The 23523-nt window shown below is 47.6% G+C and overlaps 1 protein-coding gene across 3 annotated transcripts in view; it reads left to right on the top strand.

The window, feature by feature from the left end:
• The window catches only part of SNCB (synuclein beta), a 32242-nt gene extending 23955 nt beyond the window's left edge, over positions 1 to 8287 (top strand). For all 3 annotated transcript variants that reach the window (XM_053296160.1, XM_053296159.1, XM_053296161.1), the window contains exons 3-6: positions 3406 to 3444; positions 4026 to 4144; positions 6815 to 6904; positions 7472 to 8287. In XM_053296160.1, the coding sequence (XP_053152135.1) occupies positions 3406 to 3444; positions 4026 to 4144; positions 6815 to 6904; positions 7472 to 7504 (281 nt within the window). In that variant the 3' untranslated portion in view covers positions 7505 to 8287. The remainder of the gene's footprint in view (positions 1 to 3405; positions 3445 to 4025; positions 4145 to 6814; positions 6905 to 7471) is intronic.
• The last annotated feature ends 15236 nt before the right edge of the window (positions 8288 to 23523 follow it).

The following is a 23523-nucleotide window of genomic DNA, read 5'->3' on the forward strand; positions in this document are numbered from 1 at the left end:
GCTGGCTAGAGAAGCAAGGGCTCTGGAGACATAACTCCCTAGTCTGAAAACCTGCCTCTTTCTTCCCTCTTCCTGGGACCTCCTTTCTGAAAGTTTGGTGTTCTCAGTTTCTTCCCACACTTCGTGAGAAGGCAACTTGAACAGGATTGATCAAAGTGAAGAGGATGGATGAAAGGTGAATTGTGGAAGTGCCTCTTCTCACATGATATTCATCCTACAGGGAAAATATCGCCCTAAAAGGAGTTCACAGCAAGGAAATATGGGCTGTGATTGGAGGTTATTGACTGGCCAGAGTTACTTCTACTGAGTAGAGTTACTACTACCAGTGGTAGAGACATAAAGGACATTCACACGACCCTGTACGGTGGGGTGGGGTGGGGTGGAAGGCTAGATCGCTCTTACCTCTCCCACCCCGCCAATGAACCTTTCCCTTGCTTGGGCCCTATTGTGCCCACATTAGCCACACTTCTGGGCGCGGAACAGCCATCTGGAGGCAGGGGAAACGCAGCCCAGCCTCCAGAAATCCCACAATGCACCGCACAAGGAGTGTGGTGCATTGGGGGATTTCCCTGCGGCTGGGCACTCTAGCTGCCCAGCTCTGTGGCTGCTTGGGCTGCAGGCAGCCCAAACAACCACATGACCAGGGATGGGGGTAGAATGGTGCACTTGAGCCCGTCTACCTCAGTAAACCCTGGGAAAATACTCCGGCTACTTGGCGGGGCAGCCCAGGATTGGGCCCACTCCTGGCGTTCCACACGAGCAGCCCTACCTGGTTAAGGCTGTGCAAGCCTAGGTAGGGCTGCTCGTGTGAACAGCCACATTGTGGTGTTGTGGATAGAATACTAAGTCAGAATTAGGGAGATCTAGGTGCAAATCCTCACCCAACATGAAGCTCAGTCTGACCTTTTTCAGAGCATTTTGAAACTAATAGTTGTGTGTTCAAATGGATACCCAGTGCTAGCCAGTGGACACCCCGTAAATATGATTTGTACATATAACATTCATATAATGAAATGGGGAAAAACAATTGGGGACTTTGTGAATAGGAAATGAATTGTAATGTATTTAAACGTACCAATTTTGGTAATATTTAAAATGAAGTCAAAGTCCTTAATTCAAGCAATATTAGCAGCTGTAGGCTAACTACTAAGTATATCCACGGTTATAACTAGACTAATACAAAAAAGTGTTAATACAGGAGGACCTCGCTATTCGGGGGTCCAGCACTTGCCCTTTTGCATATTTGCAGTTGGATAATTGGCACCCAACCTCGGTATACATGGGGCGGGGCAGGGGGACAGAGAAGAAAGGGTTGTATCCATGGGTCGGGGGTGGCCGGAAATGACCTCGGAGGTCATTTCCAACTGCAATTTTGACTGCTGGAGAGATTGGGAGCTATTTAATGGCTCAAACTGGAGGCAAAATATGTGATTTTGGGGTGCTTTTTGGCCCCATGGGTGAGGGCGCAGCACAACTGGATACAGTAGGGCACCTTGAGGGGCCATTGGGGGGTGATTATGGGGGAAAGGGGCAAAAACTGCCATTTTTGGCATCCGGAAACCTAACACACACACTCATTCCCATTGCCCTAATGGCCCGTTTTTCGCAGAATGGAACTCCCTCAAACAGGGTTCTCCTTTACTGCTTGTGGTATAACTAGAACAGCAGAACAATATATTGCACAGTAATGTACAAGATTCTTGGAAATAATCTGCTTTTCTGAAAACATCCACACCGGGGGTGAAATGACCGTTGGGCAGCCTCCTGTATTTAGTGAGCACAGATTGCCCCATGGAGTCAGGGCTGAATGGGGTCACCTGCCAGAGCTGGAGTGAGGGCTTTGGAGGGGACTAAGGACTTGCTTTTTTGGTGGCTCCCACTCCTACCAGCCAGCCACTCACACAGTGGTGCCTCTGTGAACAGACTTTGGGTGGAAGTCCAGAACCCTCCCACCTTTCCTTCATGTGTGCTGGCAGTGCCCTCAGGAATCTCCTCCTTTCCCCCACAGTTTTCCAGCCAGTTGTAGGAGCTGGTGTGTTGGCCCTTTAAGCAAGCTCTCGAATGGAGTGCATTCAGCTATCTTTGGCTCTTTCCACCTGAGTTCCTCAGGCAGACAGCCGTTCTGAGACTAGAAGGGGAGAGGAGGAGGAGGCAGGAGAGATACAGATACTGGATGGGAGTTACCTGACTAGGCAGTGGCACACACAGGGAAAACATCTTGCAGTTGACAAGGTAAACACGAGACAAAAGTGTGATGGAGCTGCAAAAAAGGCTAATGTGATTCTAAGCTGCATTAACAGAACTTCTTTTCTTTTTCTTTCTTCTTCTTTCCACTTGTTCGTCTGTCTGTCTCTATATATCTACATTTGGCAGGGAAGTTGTGCTAGAATACTTTAGGGGCTCTACAAATGACATAGTTGCTTAAAGTAAAAGGAAATCTGTATAACAGGGGCCCCCATTAGGCCCAGACTCTGAAATAACCTCACTGCACCCATATGCCTTCCTCCCCCCCCCCACTCCAGCACTGGTAAAGAGCTGGTGCGCATGGGGCTGGGGTGCTGCCCATGCACCCTCATTGGTGCTGGCAAAGCCCACAGAGTTGACTCATGACACCAGCACCCGGTGTGTGTCACTGGGCAGTGATGTCATTAGCTCTTGTCAGTTTTGCCAGCTCCAACAGTGGCAAGCCAGCTCTTTACTGGCACCCGGCAGGCAGGGATGCAGGCAGCTAGTGGGCAATGGTGGGAACTGCCAAAGAAGCCCATAGTCCCCGGAGTCTCCTCTAAAAGCTGCCCATTGCGCCAGAGAGGGGGAGAAGTTTGCTTATGAAACATGGGCCTTTCAGACCTTGCTACACTATTGTTCTGAACAAACTCTATTTCTGTATAGACTGAGATAGCAGGTTTTCTGTATTTCCATTCTTTGTACGAATTACAGGTTTCAGGCAGGGGCGTAACGAGGCTGGAGTGGGCCCAGAGACAAAATTTTAAGATGGGCCCCTCGCTGATACACACACACTCACTTCACATGTGACTTGCCTCGGGGCGTGGGGGCCCCCAGGCAGCCGCCTCCCCTTGCCTAATGGTAGTTACGCCCATGGTTTCAGGAGAAAAACAGCTGCACGAACCACATTGTGGGGAACAGTGGACATCCAGTGAAAAGGTCTTTAAAAATGCCTTGACCTCTCCACTGTCCCTCAGTCTAGCCTACTTCACAGGGTTGTTGTAAGGATGAAATATGGGGAGAACCATGTGTGCCACCCTGAACTCCATGGAGAAAAAGCAGGATGATAATAATAAAATCATAATCATAATCGGTGTGGCTGTTGCTCCGCACATCTTTCTCATGAAAGCCGCACAGCTCAGGCACTTTCTCCTTTCATCTTTTCTTTCTCTTTCTCTTTAGGAAGCAAAACCAGGGAAGGCGTTGCAGGTGTGGCCTCAGGTACTGGCTGTTAATCCCCCCCCTGTCCCCATGGCTGGCTTTGCCTGACCACTGAGTGGGCGGCTGTGCTAAAGAGATCACAAGCTAAAAGGACAGTGATGTCACTAAAACCTCTTATGCAACTGGGCCCCGGACAGAGCTTGCCAGCTGCTTCTCACGCGTCTGCAGAGTCAGCTGCAGGGATTGGCTAAGGCACTACCTCTGCTCTCAAGGGAAGCAGGGATAGGAACCTGAAGGGGTTGCTTATCTCAGGAGCTGGTAAAGCAGTGGAGTGGGGAAAGGAGTAGGCTTAATGGAATTGATAGGGAATGGGTGTGGAGGCAGTTCCTGTGGTGGAAGAAAGATGACTGCTTTGTCCCATGGCATGCATGGGCACATAGCAAAGGGGGTATTTGACTGATCTGTCTGCAAGGACAGCAGTTTTTCACTACAGCCCTGCTGGATCATCGGTTAGATGTCAAAATCTTTGGCCCTTGACACAGGCTGTAGGAGGGCCTAGGGCTTAGTGGTATGAATCCGGAGGAGGAAGCTAATTGCATGGCTTCATTGGACCTTAATCTCTCTCTCTCTGGCTCTCATAGTTGCTGAAAAGACAAAGGAGCAGGCATCCCAGCTGGGTGGAGCTGTCTTTTCGGGGGCTGGCAATATTGCAGCTGCCACAGGCCTTGTCAAGAAGGAGGACTTCCCCACTGACCTGAAGGTGAGCATCCAACACCCATCAGGTGACCTTAAGAGCGATGGAAAGTGACCCATAGCCAATGGGAATGCAAATCACCCATGAGCAAGTCAGCTGATCCTTTGGCTGCATGGAGGCATCAGTAGAGGCGAGTGGGGTTAGCGAATGGGGCAAGAGTCTGCTTGGCTAGCTCCAGCCCCTCCATACCAAATCTGGACTACAGGCTTGGGTTTTGTTGTGTCCTGCTTTCGAAACCTGTGGCAGACCACAAGAGCATTCATGAGGTGAGCAGCAGAAGATGGGGTGGCAAGAGGCCTGGGTGACATGGCCGGAGAGCGCTCCGGATGCAAGTGACATCCTCTCTCCATTTCCAGGGGCCTAAGGAGTGGCTAACATGCCACACAGTGGAATGTCGACAAGAGGGACCTGCCAGGGCTGCTGCAGAGCTTGAAAAGCAGGCCCAACAGAGTCGTGTGGCACTGCTGTGGAGTGACTTGAAAGCGCTTCCAGGCCATTGTGCAGCGGTGCTGCCAGTGTTTCCAGTGGAAGTCGTGCTGCGTGACCACCCAGATGTTTTAAGTCCTTCTGCAGCTGCTACACCGTCCAGGCTGCTTTTCAAGTTGAGCAGCAACCCTGGCAGGTCCCTAATGCTGACATTCTGCTGTGCGCCTATGAGCATTGGTTCTTGCACATGTGCTGGCTTGTGTACAAATGCAAGCCAGCATGTATGCAAGAACCAATGCTTCTATATGAGGATGTCTGTATTGTGCCACTGTGTGTGCACACAATAATATAGGCAGGCAACCTTGACTCACCAGCTGCTGTTGAACTACAATGCCCATCATCCCCAGCCACAATAAACTGTGGCTGGGGGTGATGGGCATTGTAGTTCAACAATGGCTGGAGAGCCAAGGTTGCCTGCCCCTGCAGTATATGATGAATGCTCAGATAGGGACCATGTACATATGCATGTCTCCATACCAACTAAGCATGTTCAAGGTGTATTTGTGTTCATTTGCGCCATGCTCACACATTAATGTGTATGCATGTGCGCGCTCTCTCTCATGGTTGTATATGTTTGTGCTGGCATGTGGACAGATGCATGCCTACGTGCACATTTGAGTGTGTGTGTGTGTGTTTCTTGCCAAGGATGGGTGGGCCGGTGGGCAGGCGGCATGCACTGAAGCGGTCTGGCAGCTGCAGGGCTGTTCGATCCGAGGAAGAGCTCTTGCATCTTGCAGCCGAGCTGCCACAATGAGCCGAACTGTTTGCTTCCAGCTTAGCTTAAAATAGCAACAGCTGAAGAAGAAATGAGGCCAGCGCAGCCAGGCAGGAGCAGGCGCGCTCTGTTCTTGACGGTGGTGGCGTGGGGGAAGGGAAGTGTGCTGCATCCCCCTCCTGGGTCCTGCCTTTGGACAGCTCCTCTTCTTGGATGGGGAGGGGACTGGCTAGACTGGGCCAATCACAGCTCACCCTTGCCTCAAACTGAAGAGGAGCCTGGGTCCTCATTGCCTCCCTCCACAAGGGAGTGGATCCACAAGCTATAATCTCAGGAAGCTTTTGCCGTGGCACTGGAGACAGGGAAATAGTTGAGCAGCCTTCGTAGGACCCTGGGGCTCTCAGCTTCCAGATTAGCTGGTATTATAATCAACGGTCAGAATGGTATTTTAAGACCTCCCTCCCTACACCTAAAACACATGCATACCACCAGGCCACTGGACTGGCCAAGCCACCCAATTCACCATTTCCCACCATCTTTACTGCTTTAGGGGTATTTGTGTGCCTGGAAGAGAAAAACAGAGAAGATGGTGGGTACAGTCCTGCCCTTGCAGCCATACTCTGGCAGGAGTATCTGCAGCCTCTCCCTGCCAGGCACCTCCTGGACCTGCAAAGCCCCTACTCAGAGCCAGGCACACTGGCAGTCGAATTCCTAACATGGGGCTATTTCCTACCAAGTAGCTGAGGACTGGAAAAGAGCTGTGTTTCTGCCAGTTGCTACTGATGCCCTACATTCCAAGTAAAACAATCAAACCTGAAATGCACAAAACTCTGGCCCAAACAGGTCCTGTCCCCAAAGGCTGGAGAGAAGAACCTATAAAGAATGGGATGAGTTTTAGCACAGAACTTCCTGGCTGAATGGATTCCCCAGGTTGGCTCTTGAAGGTAGTTTTGCCAATCCTCAAGGATAAGGCTGGGTATTCCTGGGATGCAACAGGGAAGCCCCAGACCTGAGTGGTTAGATCCTAGGCCATGGGATGCCTTTTTCTGTCCATAAACCTGTCTCAGATTTTGTAGAATCGTGGCCTGCCTCCCAATCACATCACAGAATTCTAACAGATGTCTGCAGGCTTTCTTTCATAGGAATCTGGGAGAAACAAAGGACTTGGTGGGCCACTGGAGGCTGCCTGGCACAGTATCTGCACTGGGGAAGGGTACCAAGGAGGGCAGTTGTAATGGAGAGGTGTGCACATCGCTCAGGCCTGATAGAGGAAAGGTCTGCAGACTAGGAATGAGGGGCTGCAGAGCTAGTGTGTAGGTATTAAAAACTGGCCAACCCTGCTATGCAAACTGTAGGGCAGTTGGCCCCTGGGTTGCTGCAGCACCTGCTTGTGAGGGCTGTGCTGGGGCTTTCAGAGGAGACACATTGGGAGGGCCCAGATGTCTCTGCCTAATCTGCACATCTGTCTCTTGCAGCCTGAGGAGGTTGGTCAGGAAGCCGTGGAGGAGCCCCTGATAGAGCCACTGTTGGAACCTGAGGGTGAGAATTATGAAGAGCCACCGCAGGTGAGGAGGGACTGAAGGGGAAGTCGGGGTGGGTTCTGGAAAATAAAAGCCTCTCGTTGTGTCCCGCCAGGGCCTGATCCAGGGCAGCGAAGGTCCATCTTAAAAGGGCACAGGCAAGCGGTAGCCTGAGCAGACAGGAATGAGGTGTGATGGGGCAGATGCCTAATGGGAGGTCTCTCTGGGCACTTAAAGCAAGAGACTGACCATATGGCCTTGGAGGAGAACAGAATACTTGCATTCATAGGAGCTCTTACTAGGCTGGTCTGTACTTGGATTCATATTGAGCAGGCTGGAGAAAAGGCCAAATATGTGAGTTGTTAACAGTCAGCTGCGAGACAAGAGTCAAGTGTACCGACTGATGAAAACAGCACAGCCAGCTGAACAAGAGAAGGGGTGACCCTAGCAAGGGCAACAGAGGAGTGAGGCTGGAAGAGGCATCTCGGCATCTCAGATAAGCTTGATCCAGTCTTCCTCCATCTGCTTGGCTATTCTCCAGCTGAGCCAGGGCTGGGCTGGCTGGGCCCTTCTCTCATCTTACGCAAGGATGTCCTTTTTGTTTCTTTCCAGGAGGAATATCAGGAATACGAGCCGGAGGCATAATGGCCATCCCTGTTCCCGACACTTCCACCAGCAGCACAACAACAACAACAATAATGACGACCCTCCCCCTCCCCACCACCCTCCTCCACCTCTCCAAAGGAAGGCCTCGCTGCAGATGGCGACGGAGAGGAGCCCCCACACCCCATCCTGTCATGAGTTCTTCCTCCAGTTCTGCTCCAAGGGACCTCATCGGGATCTGTGTTTTATGTATCGTGGTCTTTAGCGTTAAGAGAAACAAAGAGTTCTGAAGACAAACCCTGACCGCAGTGGTTTGTGTGTGCGTGTGTGCACGCATTTGTGAGCCTGGCCTTACTGCCCTGTCTCCCTCCCAGCACAGTAAGGCCAGGCTTCTCTGTGTCTGTAAGAAGCATGTTGTTATCTTCTCCATTTTAAAGCAGAGCATCCCATCACCTCGGCCGGGACCCTGCACTGGGCCTGCTGTACATTTGCTTGCACGTGAATCACGCCAACTCCGCTCCATTACCATTGGTGGAACTTTTTTTTTATATCTCTGAATGGATTGTTTACGCCTTTGTGACCTTCCCCTTTCCTGACTCCCCTGGTCTTGTAACAGAGACCCCCCTGATTTGACGGTGCAGAAGTGGTGTCTGTGTATCCCAAACAAAAGGAGTACCTTTCCCCTCTCCTGCCCCCAGTGCTCTGTGTTGTGACTGTGGCATGGATATGGATATCTCCCACTGTCGCTGTGTGTGCAAACCCTGGGGCAGCTGCCAGTGACACAGCTGCCCCTGGGCCCATGAATAAAGCCAACTCTTGTCTGTAGCTGCTTGTCTGCCTCCACATTGTTCCCAAGTCAAGAAGGGAGCAGTTGCCTTGTCCTGTGCTGTGAATCAGGGGGCTTTGATGGGTCTGCTGCCCTGCAGCTACTGCGGTTTTCCAGGGGCCTCAGACAGGGCAAGCAACAATGTCCAGAGTCAACCAGAATTGCCGCTGCTTAGTTTTCCTTTGCCAGCAGCAGTAAATCGCCGGCGCTTTCTCTCTCCTCCCAGAAGCAAAGGAAGACAAGGCTCCTTTTAACGGTCAAAGAGAAGCAGGAACTTCATTAGTTCCTGAAGAATGCTTAGGACTGTCGCTCCACTCTTTCAGTGTTGGCTGACACTGACTGGGCTGACAAGTTGCACCTGCCAACATTTTACCTCCTACACGACACTTAAAACAAGAGCTCTATCCTCCTCGACATCTGCTCAACTGAACACACAAGGGTGACAGCTGAGTATCTTCTGAGACAGTGTTGGCGTCTCAAGACAAGGCAGTATGTTGGGTGGGGCATCCAGGCCAAGTCACGTCCAGCCTGCAGGGAGGGGTTGGCCCAATGCCAAGTCTAGCCTCGCTGCGCAGCCGTGAGTGGCAGGTGGGGGCTGGGGGAAGACAGCAGGCACAAGTCTGGCTGAAAGAGGTGCTGGAGAAAGTACCTCTTGTACATTCACATAAGGGGGAAATGCCCCCTCCAAAGCTGCTGTTCTGGCAGACTGCAGCAAGGGAAAGGAATTCTGTGTTGCAGGCTCTTGAAAAACGGGAAACTTTCACCTTAGACAAATTTACTGAATGCATCCTTTTCAAATATTCTCAAATGCCCTCACCCACCAAAGTCTTTGTTAGGAGACAAGAAAATGCTCTTGGTGAAGGAGAATTATGACTACCAGCAGCTCGGCTCAAGCTCTTAGACCTGCTCTTCACAGTTCTGGCTCGTCAATGCTGCTCCGTTTCCGCTCATTGGCCTTGGAAAATCCTGTCTGCTCAGGTTTTAAACCCTTTTATCTCACCACCACTGAAAGAGTGGAGCTGCAGTCCTAAGCATTCTTCAGGAGCAGTCTCACTGTACTAAATGGCTGCCACACTGCACCATGTTACGAGTGCCTTACAAAGTAACAGTGGCACAAGAGTGCTGTTGTGCAGAACACAAGAACTGTGCAAGCACAGTTGTGCAATTGGTGGCCATTGGACATTGTGGCCATCAATTGTACAACCATGTTGGTACAATTCTTGCATTTAGCAGGTCAGCAGAAATACTAACATTGCAAGACACACAGAACAATGTGCAATATATCAGTCACTGATACTTACTTCAAAAGATGCCTAGGATGAGGGACAGTAGTAGATAACTGTCAAATGAAGGGTTTTCCCATGCTTTCGAAGATTCTAGGACCACGGAAGGGTGCATGGCTAACCTTGGGGTAGTGCAATTTCTGGGATGAGTAGATGAGTCTTCTAGAATGGCTAATGTCTGCAAAGCCAACATCAGCAATGCCACTACAAAAAGTATTATAAAAGAGTCACTGAGGCTCAAGCTCACTTTCTTGGGAGCAAGTCCTATTGAACTCAGTGGGTCTTCTTTTCAATTAGCCATGCAGAATTTATACTACAAATTTTCACAGGATTTCATTCTATTAGATACAGCAAGTAATTTATGCAAAATGTATATAATACCATGTCCTATTCCAAATCTTTAAAAACAACAATGGGCACCAACTAGCACAATGCCCCTTGTCATTAGCAAAGATCTTTCTGAATAAGTATTTTTAAAAACCTTGGCTCGTGTTTGACACTGTGTGATGTTCTGCCTGTCTCTATAGCAATCTAAACTTTTGTCAGTGCTTTCAATCATTTAAATAGACTAGTAAGGTCTGACTTTCTTTTATTTTATTGTCTTAAAGTATGCCATCAAGTCAGTTTCGACTCCTGGTGCCCATAGAGCCCTGTAGTTTTCTTTGGGAGGGGTTTAGGAGGGGTTTACCATTGCCTCCTCCCGCACAGTATGAGATGATGCCTTTCATGTAATCTTAAATGGTTACTAATTCTAGTCTTCACTATATAGCATCTTGTCCAACTTGCAACAGGCTCACAGGGGTGGATTAACTTTGATTGTCTTTAAAATAATTCTACAGTTGTTCATTCCCAGTTCACCAATCCTACTGATATGTGAGAGAGGAGTTGGTCTTGCGGTAGCGAGCATGTATTTGGACTCTTTGCTAAGTAGGGTCCACCTTGGCTTGCATTTGGATGGAAAACTACATGTGGGCACTGAAAGATATTCCCCTTTTAGGAGATGGGGCCATAGTTCAGTGGAAGAGCATCTGCATGCTGGCATGCAGAAAGTCCAAGATTCATTCCCTACCATCTCCCGGTAAGGCTGGGAAAGACGACTGGCGGAAACCTTGGAGAGCCACTGCCAGTCTGTGGATTCTATGATCGCAAATAAGAATGGATTCATGGTGTTTCATTGAAAATCTCATTTGCTATCATAGAATCCACACTCAGAATACCTCAGAAACAACAGAACCCTGTACGCCATGGGTTAGAAACCCATGGGGGTGGTTGGCACCCTATGTGCACTACACCACCACTCGCTCTGGGCCACCCCAGCACCCCTCAAGTGCACTTATGGGGCTGCTGAAAGCTCCATTATAACTTATGAGGAAAAACCTTAAAGACGCGTAAACTTCAACAATTAACCAAAAATCAGCCCTATACCCATATCCTTTGAAAAAATTCAGGTAGCTTCCTTGCCCCTACCCGGCACTACCACCAACCCCACACCGCTCTAGGCAACCCCTTTCCCCCCGACGTGAAGCGATACACCCTCCATTATACCTAATGGGGGAAAACCTTAAAAACACGTAAACTTCAGAAATTCACCAAAAATCAGCCCTCTGCCCAATCACTCTGCAATTGGGGTGGTAGCCTCCACCCATTAGGCACTACCACCCCACCCCACTATTTTGCCCCAGGGACCCGTTTTTTAATCCAAATCGATTCAGATTCAGGTTAATTCGGATCCGAATCGAATCAGGGGTGATTCAGATGGGCCATATTCGGATACAGAACAGAACAGGGGTGTTTCGGTTTGGATCCGAATCGAAACACTGAAAATCTGAATTGCACACCCCTAGAGTTCTGACTGTAGGACAGTCCGTTTGGAAAAAACCTAAGGCTTCATCAGAGACTACGTTTGAGATCTATTCTGGCCAATCACAAATTTGGCAGAGTACTTATTTTTGCCTTCAGCCTAAGGCAAGTTTAAATTCAGATGCCATTAGCTAATCTGACACCAGCAACTATAGCCTGATCCATCAGATTCAAGGTGACCTGACATTTCGCTTCTGTTAGTAACTGAGCAATCCCTCTTTGGCCGGGAGGTGCCCAGGTTGCAAAGCAAAGACCCGGCCAGAGGAGGAAAGTCTGAAGTAATGAGAACTATATTAATATACTGTGGGGAAAGGGGAGAGAGTCCCTCAGCTTTCCTTTCCTACTAATGCCTCCAGCAGGAAGCAGCAGGACTATAGATTCTCCCTATAGCTATGTGCAGAACCAATATGAAAAACACCAATTCTGACTTTTCAAGGACAGTGCAAATGTGCTTAATAAGCAGCTATACCAGCAGATTGCAAACAGAAACTTAAAACAGCTGGAAAATGACACCAGATTGCTGGATGAAACTAGCTTTTCCAGATCACATCAGTACTGATTTGGGTTCTGGGCTTAATTAAAGGCACTGGTTCTTACCTTTAAAACTGGAACCTGGGTACACAAAGGATAACCTTCTCCGGCAAGCACCCTTCATACTCCTGATTCAAAATCTGAGGTGCATGTGCCCTTGCTGACTAAAGCTTGACAAATGTCCACTAGGAGCTGAGCCTTCTCAGTGGTGGTCGCAAGTATATGAAATGCCACCCCCAGGAAGACCCACCTAATCCCAACATAGCATGTCTTGAGATACCAGGCAAAAACCTGACAAAGTGTTGAGGCTTAGTTGATATTTTGACTATTTCCTGTTTTGCTGTTCACCTTGGTTTTTCTGATTACTGACCATTTAGTGAGATCTTATCTCCTGCTGCTGTATGTTTTTTGTAGATCATTTCCTCTCTCTCTCTCTCTCTCTCTCTCTCTCTCTCTCTCTCTTGCTTTAATTGTTGACATTTTGGGTGGGGTGCTTTTTAAAAATCATTTGTATATTAGCCATCTTTTCTTCTATAAACATAAAGTGGGATATAAAATTTTAAAATAAATGTTTTTAAAACTATAAACGGAAACAGCCAATATACCTCATGGAGATCAGCTGGAAAAAAGGTGGTGCCAGTGTGGGCACCCTTGGATGTTCATGTCATCATGAGTCAGAACCTAGCTTCTCTAGCCCACCCCTCCATTCCAGCAATAACTGAAGCCATAGAGGTACTGCCCTTCACTGTGGGAGGGTGGGTGGGTGGGTGGGTGGGTGGGGATCCTACCGGAGTTCTTGGAATTCATGATTAGTCAATCTTTTAATATTCTTAGACTTCATTTAAAAGCTGCAAACAATGGGCATGATCTATGTACACTCCTTGATATAAACACAGGGCTCTTGTGTTCATGAAGCACCATACCCATCACGGATGATGCTGTAAATACAAATATATACATCATGCATCCCAATATCCCAAGTGGTCAACAACACTGCTTCATAGCTGAGGGTAATTCTATGTATGCTAAGCAAGATGAAGGAAGAGAGAGACCTGTCCACTAAAGCTTGCTCCAAACCATACAAGGAACATCTCTGGATTCAGACTACAATTCTGCATACTAGCGAAGTGATCCAAGTCAGCTACTGTAGAGCATTCTCCACACAGAGACCTGCAGCAGCCAAACTGAGCCAACAGTGCCTCCTCCTGTACTGAGCTATTTGCCAGGCTGGATGCATCGTCCTGCAGCATGACTGAGCAGTAAAGCCCAGGGTGACAGCAAACTGACAGTTCTTCCCAACACTCCAAGATGTAAGGAGGAACACATGTCACCAGAAGCACTGGTTATTTTCCAATGATGTATTTACTGAGTCTGTTGGAAAGAACATCTTTCATTCAGTTTTACTGAAAGAACAGCAAGCAAGCATGAAGATTGTCAGTATGGAGCAGAACCTGGCACACCTGCTACTAACTAAACGAGCTTCAGGGTGCTAAAACCAGACAAACTTGTGCCCAGCCAGCCAAACCTGCTAAAATGTCAAATGGTGCAAAAGATGACATTTTCATTTCAGTATGGTGAGTCACAAGGAATAAAGTTTGATACCAAAACCTCCACTAGCCCCCAATTTTATGCAATGTTTTCAGAAGATTGTTGATATGTTTGAAAATAAAGAACCAAGAAGAGATCTTTTCTGCAATATGTAAATGAGGACTTAAGCATACCTTTATGTAGTTATCTTACAGCAGAACTCTTTAGGCACATCTGTGTTTTCTGAAACATTTGACATAAGCTCCAATCACAGGCTAGCCCAAACTGCATCAATCTGAAATCAAATCTGCCCAACCCATGCTGGTCCATAAACAGACAATATGTTGAAACATGTAATGACCATTTCCACTGAGAGGCAACCACACAAACACAAAAATCACACACACACTCACTCACCCTCCTAAACCCGCCCCCAAAACTCCTCATTTCCAGTGAGAATGACAGGTTGCTTACCTGTGACTTTGGTTCTTTTTGTGGTCATCTGTGCTCTTACACAAATGGGTTTTGCATCTGCGTTTCTCCAAGCTGATATTTTCCTCAGTGTTTTGGCGGTAGCCCTGCCTCTTCCGGTGATGTGCTCATGTGCCTGGCATCCCTCCTTCAGTTCCCAAGTCCATCAACCTAGAGAGGGGAGAATGGCTGGGCATATCAGAGCACAGATGACCACTAGAAGAAAAAAAGTTACAGGTAAGCAACTTGTTCTTAAACGTGGCCTCTGTGCTTTACATGAATGGGCGCACAGCAAGCTGCACCCATGTATTCCTTACCTGGAGGTGAGTGATTATGTGAAGAGCGACTGAAGAACTGTGCCAAATGGAAGCATCTCTGAGGGAACACACATCCAGGGCATAGCGATGCATAAAGGAATGAGGCAGCCCGGCCCTACAGTTTACATCCAATGGGACTGTGCGCTCGAAGATGGTGGAGACTGCCCCCGCCCTAGTGGAGTGTGCCTTGATCTCATTTTTGGCCAACTGATAACATAGTTTTATGGTTTTCACAAACCATCGAGAAAGACTGGGAAGAGGCCTGTTTGCCTCGATTTGGGCCTGTGTGGGCAATGAAGAGGGATTGCGACCACCTCCATTCTTTAGTGCAGTGCACATAAAATGCCAGTGCCCTGCAGACATCCAGAGAGTGGAGGCAATGGTGGGTGAGTTCTTCGGGGTTCAGGAAAAGCAAGGTAAGTGTTTGGGAGCAGTGAAATGAAGAAACCACCTTGGGAAGTAAGGCGACATCCAGGCGGAGAATTACATTGTTACAGTGAAAGGTGAGGTAAGGAGGGTCAACTCTCAATGCTCACAGTTCGCTGACTCACCTTGCAAATCTGATGGCGACTAAAAAGGCTACTTTGCAGGACAGTAGGTTTAGAAATGCCATAGCAAAGGGGTTCGAAAGGGGAGCCCACGAGGCAGGAAAGGACTAATGAGAGGTCCCAGGCAGGTGCCATGACAGGGTCATCTGGGTAGAGGTGTGTTAGGCCCTTCAAGAAACATTTTATGGTGGAGTCTTGGAACCATGAAAGAGTTTGGAGGGGTATTCGCCACAATGGCAGCAAGATGGACCCTGATGGAGGAAATCTTTAAACCCAACTCCTTCAGGAGTAACAGGTATGAGCAGATGTCCTTGGCAGACAAGTGTGTAGGAGAGGTAGAGGTGTTCCTGGAACACAGAAACTCAAGGGGACCCTCCACAGCTCAGAAACTCAAGGGGACCCTCCTCTGTGGAGGTGCAATCTGGGTAAGTCTGGATGATGAAGCCATCTGGATTGCTGGGTGAGTATGTGTGGATATGTGGGAAACTGGAGATGGCAGCCCCCAGAGGACTGGAGTAGGCGAGGGAACCAGAGTTGCCTGGGCCACCAGGATGTTATCAGGATACATTCTGGCCTCTCCTGTTGTAGTTTGCAAAGGATCCTGGGGATGAGTGGAATGTGGGGCGGGGGGCGAGGTAAGCAAAGAGTCCTGTCTAATTGAGGGTGAAGGCATCCCTGAAGGAGTGTCTGTCGCTTCCTGCTCTGGAGCAAAACTGGCTTTGAGTATTGAGGGGCGAGACAAACAGGTCTATATCCAGGGTGTGCAAAGAAGGAGTGGAGGACTGTGGGGTCTATCTGCCACTTGTGGGAGTTGGTGCCTGCTCTGTTGAGGGCATAAGCTTCCAAGCTGGATGTTCCTTGATATGGATCGATATGAAGATAATATGATTGGCTATGCACCAGTGCCACATGTCCACCATATGTCTAGCACTAGATGAAGGAGCATTGTGGAGCTGATGCCTCCCTGTCTGTTCAAATAGGCCTTCGCTGCCATGTTGTCAGTTTGGACTGTGACAACAGAGTACCTGAGGATGGGCAAGAACCCTTTGAGGGCTTTGAAGGTGGCTAACAGTTCAAGGACATTTATGTGATGTTTTGCCTCCTGTATATGCCATGGGCCCTGGAGATAGAGATTGCCCATGTGAGCTCCCCATCCCCTTTCTGATGCATCCGTGGTCACAGAGAATGGAATGGGGATCCAGTGCTGAGAGGACAGGCATCTGCCCACTAGTGCATGGACTGGTGGATTCGATGAAGTAAGTGTAGTCATTGTATCTGAGCATCCCTTTGGGGACTGAAGTGGAGGAGGAACCAGTGCTGTAAGGTGCGGGAGCGGAGATGCGCTTAGGGGAGGACATGCATCAGGGAGGCCATGTAGCCCAGTAGCTGTATCATCCAGGCATGGTATCGGTGATAGCTCGCTACTGTAGTAGTGTAGAGTTGGCATGGATCCTTCTGGCAGGTAGGTAAAATGTTGGCTCTTACTGAGTGGAACAGGAGTCCCATGAACTCGATTCATCTGGTGGGGTTGAGTTTGGACTTTTCATAATTTAACTGGAGACTTCAACGTTTTAATAGGTCGATCATGTCCATCAGCGCGTCGCGGACAATTTGAGTAGTGTCTCCTACTATTAGCCAGTTGTCCAAAAATGGGAAGATCTAGATTCCCTGTTTATGGAGAAAGGCTACCATCGGGGCCACGCATTCTGTGAAAACCCTCAGGGCGGAGGCCAGACCTGGTAGGTTTGTGTGTCAATCTTGAAACAGAAGTATCACCGTTGTTGAGGGCAGATGGTGAGGTGGTAGTAAGCATCTTTGAGGTGAACCACACCCCCGTTGGAGGAGGGTAAGGATGGTTGGTATTGTGATCATGCAACAACATTTATACGTAATGCATTTGCTTAGTTCTCGGAGGTCCAATATGGGGTGAAGGCCCCCAACGTGTTTGGGGATTGTGAAGTAGCAGGGAATAAAACGGCTGTCTATCTGGTTGTGGTACTGACTCTATGGCCTCCTTACAAAGTAGGGAGACCACTTCTTCCATCAGGACTGTGGTGGGGAGTGTGGCTATGGGTGGAGAGGTAGGGGGGTACAGAAGAAAATTCCAGCACGTAGCCAATTCTTATGATGGTGAGGGGCAAGTTCCCACTCGGTGTTGGGTTTAGACCAGGGATTCTCAAACTTGGATCCTCAGGTGTTATTGGACTTCAACTCCCATAATCCCCAGCCTCAGTGGCCTTTGGTTGGGGATTATGGGAGTTGAAGTCCAATAACACCTGAGGACCCAAGTTGGAGAATCACTGGTTTAGACAGTCACTGCTTCTTAGGAAAAGGGGTAGTGGGCTGGGTGTTGTAAAGTTGTTCTTTCCATAAAAAAAAGTAACTGGTTCCACGAAAGGAACAGTCTGTAGGGTGGAATTGAGCTAATGGATGTTGTGGCTGGGTTCGGGTACATTTATTGGTTCTGTTGGTATGTGCAGAGGAAGGTTGGTAGTTCATTGAATGAGCGGTGTTGCTGAGATGAACCTTCTGGAGAGTCTAATCTGCATTTTCTCCAAAGAGGGATTGCCACTGAAAGGCAGATCTTCTATGCAGGAGTGAGCATCACATGCCAGTCCTGAAGAGTGGAGCCAGGCGTGATGGTGAATTGCTACTGAATTAGCCATAACCTTAGATGGGCATTCTGCTGAATGTTGTGCCTGAATGTTGTGCTGCACACCTTGCCTCCCACTTGGCAAGGTGTGCAACTTCTTTGAGGAATACCGTGGCTAGTTCTTTCTTATCAGGAGGCAGATAGTGTAGAAAGGGAGCTAGTTTCTCCCATAGAAAGTGATTGTACCGTGCACTGTATACCTGATAATTGGCCACCTTCAGATCAAGGGCTGAGACAAAATATAGTATACTGCCAAAGTTGTCTAGCTTGCGGTCTTCTCTGTCTGCCGGTGTAGAGGCTGGGTGTGATCTGTGTTTGGAAAAGGATGATTCTACTACCACTGAGTCAGAGGTAGGATGATGCTGTAGGAACTTGCCAGTCTGCTCTTACTCAGTGTGAACCCTGTGAAAATTCTGTTTTGTTGGTTAACTCAAAGGTGATGATTTTTGCCAAGTCTTGGCAATCTCCATGAGAGCCACTTTCATGGGGAGAGAAATAGGTGAGTGGGCATCCGTGTCTATCAGTCCAAAAAGTGGGCCTGGGTCTGTCTTATTATATTGGGTGAGCTGGACCCCTAAGGAGATGGCCATGTGGGAGATATAATCTGCATAGAATTTGTAGTCTTCCAAAGGGGAACCAGGTTTAGAATCCACAAGAAGGTTAGGTGGAGATGATCCTAGAGATGCCAGCTCTCATTGTGTGGACTGCACCACTATGTCTTCGTATTCTTAGTCTTGGCCTCTGGTGTCATCATCCGTGCAGTCTGGTTCGGTCTAAAATATATTCCAGGGGTTTATCCCCATGTGAAGATGGCTGCTCTGATAGGGTTGGAACCAGCTTCTGGGGCTGTGGAAGTGGGTCCGGAGTGTTTTGTTTTCATGTATCTATTATTATTTTTTCTTGTTTGCACAAACAGGTGTTATTGACTGGCTTGGTTTATCCAGACATCAAGTCCTTCCCAAAGACCTGGGATGCCAGAATTTTATCAATATTGTTGTTGTTATTATAGGTATCGCAGTAAAATGTAGGCTGTTCCCAGTAAAGTTGTTTTTTGTAGTTGGCTGATGGTGATTTCTGTGGCCCCTATTATTATTATTTATTATTATTATTATTATTATTAACATTTTTATACCACCTTTCTGCCTTGACAAAGGCACTCAAAGCAGTTTACAATATTAAAAGAAGCAAATTATTACAGAATGTTAATAAAATGTTGTCTCAGGCTGTTGGTCTTTTCGGGAGCCAAGGACAAGAGCTCCCTGGCCTGGGCGCCTCCTTTCTCACCTCCCGCTGAGGGCACACTGGTCTTTCCGTACTCCGGGGAAGGTGGGTGGGGGAGGGGCTGCCTCAACAGTCCTCACAGGCCAGAGCTGGTCTCGGGGGGGGGGGCGATGTTATGCTCTCCCCTGGTCTCATCAATCTAACATATTTTTATACTGCCAAAAACTTACGTCTCTGGGTGGTTTACAACAAAACAAAATAAATGACAACAGAAAAGTTAAAACATTAGTTAAAAATAAATGGCAGCAGAAAAGTTAAGACATTACAACAATTTAAAATTTTAAAACAATATTTTAAAACAATGTTAAAACTATTAAAACCATATTTAATTAAAAGCCTGGGTGAACAGATGCTTCTTTAAAGATTTTTTAAAAGTTGTCAGAGATGGGGAGGCTCTTATTTCAGCAGGGAGTGCATTCCAAAACTTCAGGTCAGTAGCGGAGAAGGCCTGTCCCCGAGTAGCCACCAGATGAGCCAGTGGCAACTGCAGATGGACCTCTCCTGATTATCTCAATGGGCAGTGGGGTTCATGACAAAGAAGACATTCTCTTAAATACCCAGGGCCCAAGCTGTTTGGGGCTTTATAGGTTATAACCAGCACATTGTATTTTGCCCAGAAACTTATTGGCAGTTTTTCACTGAGGAGTGATGTGATACGTGGTAGTGGTCATTCTTGTTTCTGGATGGACTGGTGACATTGTGGAGGTAGTACCTCAGAGGAGAGAGCCTGTGAAGCTGACTTGACCTGATGAGGCGTCTGTGTTGGGTGTCTCATTGGTGAACAGGATCAAGGCTGACTGGAGTGTCAGTCCCACTGCTGAGAGTGATGTGGCGGGTATTTGGATTGACCCCGGTTGGAGGGTTCATGCAACATGTCTGGTTTATGGAGGTCGGGTTCGTAGTTACCAATCTGTAGTGCGGTAGTCCCTATAGGCAGGGTGCTTATCCCAGTTGGCACAATAGTTGTCTATAGCCAGCGTGACCTTGGCTATATGTAGTAGGAGCATTTGATGGTTGAGTGTACAGTTGAGATCGACCGAAGATCCTCTGTTTCAGGTTTGGACAGAGTTCCTTGAGTCATCCATGTCTGAATGAGGTTCATATGGAGGATCCTCAATTGAGTTCAGAGTGGCTTTTGGGTCTGGAGCAAACATCTTCCACTTTAGAAGGTGGATAATAGGGTTCTTAGGTATTGAGTGGATCCTGCTCTGGATTGACAGCCAGTGTGAGGTGTTCTGGCACTGAATGTACTGGGTTTGGTGAATTGGGATGGGATGGCATTCCTAGGCAAAGGAGTGTTGCAGTGGAGTAGTACTCTGATGATGCTGTGTGGTAGGCAGTATTGTCATCACCCTTTTCTTTTTCTTTGGTTTTGGAATGGACTCTAGGTCCTCTGCTGAGAGTTTCCACTGAGAGTACCCAGAATGTGGGGGGCAATATGCTAAATCATTGTAAACCGCTTAGAGAGCTTCCAGCTATAGAGCGGTATATAAATGTAAGTGCTATTGCTATTGCTATTTAGAGGCCTTGACGGAAGCTGGTTGCCCATCTGTGCCAAGGCTCTGTTAGCTCCCATTCCCGCAGGACAGGGTCTCTTTTTCTTTTTGGGTAGAATGATGTAGTTGGAGTCGGTTTTTGTAAGGGAGCCACGTTGGAAGTCAATGGTACTGAAGCGCTCGGTACTGAGGAAGATAGGTTTGGAGTTGTGGGCTCAAGAGAAAGTTTGGACGGGCCCAATCTCTGGGCATCTTTGGCCATGGAGGCAGTAATGGGCTACGAGCCCGATTGAGCTACAGGTGTGCTCAAGGCCATGGGGTGAAGATGATTGTTGGGATTGTCAGATCCAGTTTGCATATCGGTGGGCGTCGCGGCCATTTGGGAAGATTTAAGTGCCTGTTCCCAGAGCCATGAACACAAGCAAGAAGCTCTGTTCTTAGTAAATATACGAAGCTTGCTTAGTAAATTCAGAGCAACAGAGGCACATGTCAATCTTGTGGGCCTCTCTGAGGCAGAACAGACAACAGCTGTATCCATCTGTGGAGCGGAGTTTAGCTCACTCCACAACGGACACACTTTTTAAAGGTGACCTTGCTGGCCATACGCAAGGTGGAGGTAGAAAGGAGGTTCCCCCACTAGGTAGGGTGGGAAGGGGGCCATGAAGGACAAACTGAAAACAGAACACGAGAAAAGAAGGAAATAACTAACTAAAGAATAGTAAGATAGAGCAAATAAGAGAAGGACTACTACTACTACTACTACTACTACTACTGATATTTATATACCGCTCTTCAACCAAAGTTCTCAAAGTGATTTACATAGTAAAATAAATAACATATAAATAGTATAGTAGTATAGTACAGTAGAATAGTAGTAAAATCAAACTAAAAAGCATTGGTTTTTGGAAAAAAAGCTCGGAGCAACTCATGACAATGTTAGTCTGTCAGTGGACGAAGAACAGAAGGAGGGAAGCCAGGCACACATGCACATCACCAGGAAGGGTGAGGCTACTGCATTGCTTCTGCAAATTCACATCTAGCTGAGTTGTCTAGAGTTGTGGGGGGCTAGTATGTAGCCCTCCCCCTTGAATTTAAACTTGGAACCATTGGTCACTCGCTGTGACATCTTCAGTTACTTTTTTGCAGATAAAATATTTTATATTTGGGCCAAGCTAGATTCCACAGCTACTGCAGAGTCTACTATGGAGGTGTCCAACAACTCCTCTTATGGGATTAGAGTAGATCATTTTCAGTTTGTGACTCCTGAGGAAGTGGACAAGCTGCTTTGGACTGTGTGCCCTACAACCTGTTCTCCTGACCCTTGCCCAACTTGGCTTATCTCATCTGATAATCATATTATCAGAGAGGGTCTGGTAAATATTATAAATGCTTGGGAGGGCAGGATGCCTTCTTGTCTTAAGGAGACTCTATTATTAGACCTCTTTTGAAGAAAGCTGCATTGGATTCCTGCCAATTCCTTTTACGATCTTCTGGAGAGGTCCGGTTACGGTTGCCACCGGCTGGTTTGGTGGTGACTCAGGACCAGGCTTTCTTTGTGGTTGCCTTGGGGCTTTGGAAAATGCTCCCTGCTGAAATAAGAGCATCTCTTTCTCTGTTTGTTTTCAGGAAGACCCTCAAGACTCTCCTGTTTTTGCAAGCTTTTAATTACTTAATTAAAATTTTAATTAATTTTAATAATTTCTTTTAATAATTGCTTTATGCTCTTTATTGTGTCTTGTATATTTTAATCTGTGTTTTTTAAATTTCATACACCACCTAGAGATGTACATATCAGGCGGTATAAAATATGATAGAGAGATAGAGATAGAGAGGAGAAACTCTGACATGGTCTCTGCACAGGTGAAAAGCCCATCCGTGTAAAGCAAAGAGACCATGTCAAAGAACATAGCATTATGAATCTACCCCAAGCAATAATCCACTTGTTGTCAGTAAAAAGATAGGGATTATTGGTGACTAACAGCTCTTTGACTCAGTAATCGAAGACTGAAACGGCATGTGATAATCTGCAGAAAAGCTGGTAGGTTGTTGGGGCGGGGGGCTGTCCACCACTTGGAGTCTTATTTATTACATTTGTATCCCATCCTTTCTTAAATGAACAAGTTGTGCACATGAATTTCCCCCTTGAATCCTCACAACCACCACAAAACAGACAAAAAGCAGCACATTAATGTAATAAAACCATCAACCAATCCTATGTTCTGTTGGGCTGGTGAGTAGGACCATAGCTCTGTAGTAGAGCATCTGCTTTGCATGCAGAAGGCTGCAGGTTCAATCTCTAGCATCCCCAGGTAGAGCTAGGATTCTATCCGAAATCCTGGAGAGCCACTGCCAGTCAGTGCAGACAATACTAAGCTAGAGGGACCAATGGTCTGGCTTGAATAAAGGCAGCTTCTAAGGCAGTGACTGGCCCAAGTTCACCCAGCAAATCTGCAGCTGAACAGGGACTAGAACCTGGGTCTCCCCAATGGTCCTTCTGCTATGTCACACTCAAATCTTGTCTTCATGGAAGAGATGCTCTAGGTTAATAACCTAGGGACTGGTGCTGTAAGCATGGGGGGATTTTGTAGGCTAGATTGAGGAGGCCTAAGAGCAATGATCTTATCCAAGCCCCATTTTGTCCTGAGATATTCTTAATCCATCAGGCTTCTCAATAGCTTCTGTGGCCCACAGTATATCCAGAAACAATATGGTCCACATCATATCTGACCTCCAGCCCATGAGCTAACCCAGGGGCGTAGCTAGGGGAGAGGGGGCCCGTGTTTATCCCTCTCTTGGGCGGCCCCCCAGAGTGAGGGAGACAATGAAGAAAATAGGGAGGGAGGGATCTGGAGGGCCCTCAGGAGCTGGGGGCCCATGTTCTTTGAACCCTTTCGTTCAATTATAGCTACGCCCTGAGCTAACCTTCATTTACAACCAGACTAGACTAGAGGAGCCCATCCAGTGTGAGCCAAAATGAGACTTACAACATTTGACCTGTTATATGTTACAACTGCTGCCTTGAGTGATACAGGGATACCAAATGGATGTTGGGACACCAGTGCTTTCAAGCAGGTTTTAAAATAGTCTCAACTGTCTCATAGGGCTAACAACCTTCACAATATTACTAGACCAAAATAAAATAACACCACACCACACCACCACAAGAAGGAATCTATTTCCCCCCAAGAGCATTTATCTTTCCCCCCGCTATTTATCTTTAAAATCCCATCCCTATATCTGGGGGCAGTAAGTTTGTACTAAAGCTGAG

The sequence above is a fragment of the Hemicordylus capensis genome, chromosome 2 (assembly GCF_027244095.1).
Source record: "Hemicordylus capensis ecotype Gifberg chromosome 2, rHemCap1.1.pri, whole genome shotgun sequence".
NCBI lineage: Eukaryota > Metazoa > Chordata > Lepidosauria > Squamata > Cordylidae > Hemicordylus > Hemicordylus capensis.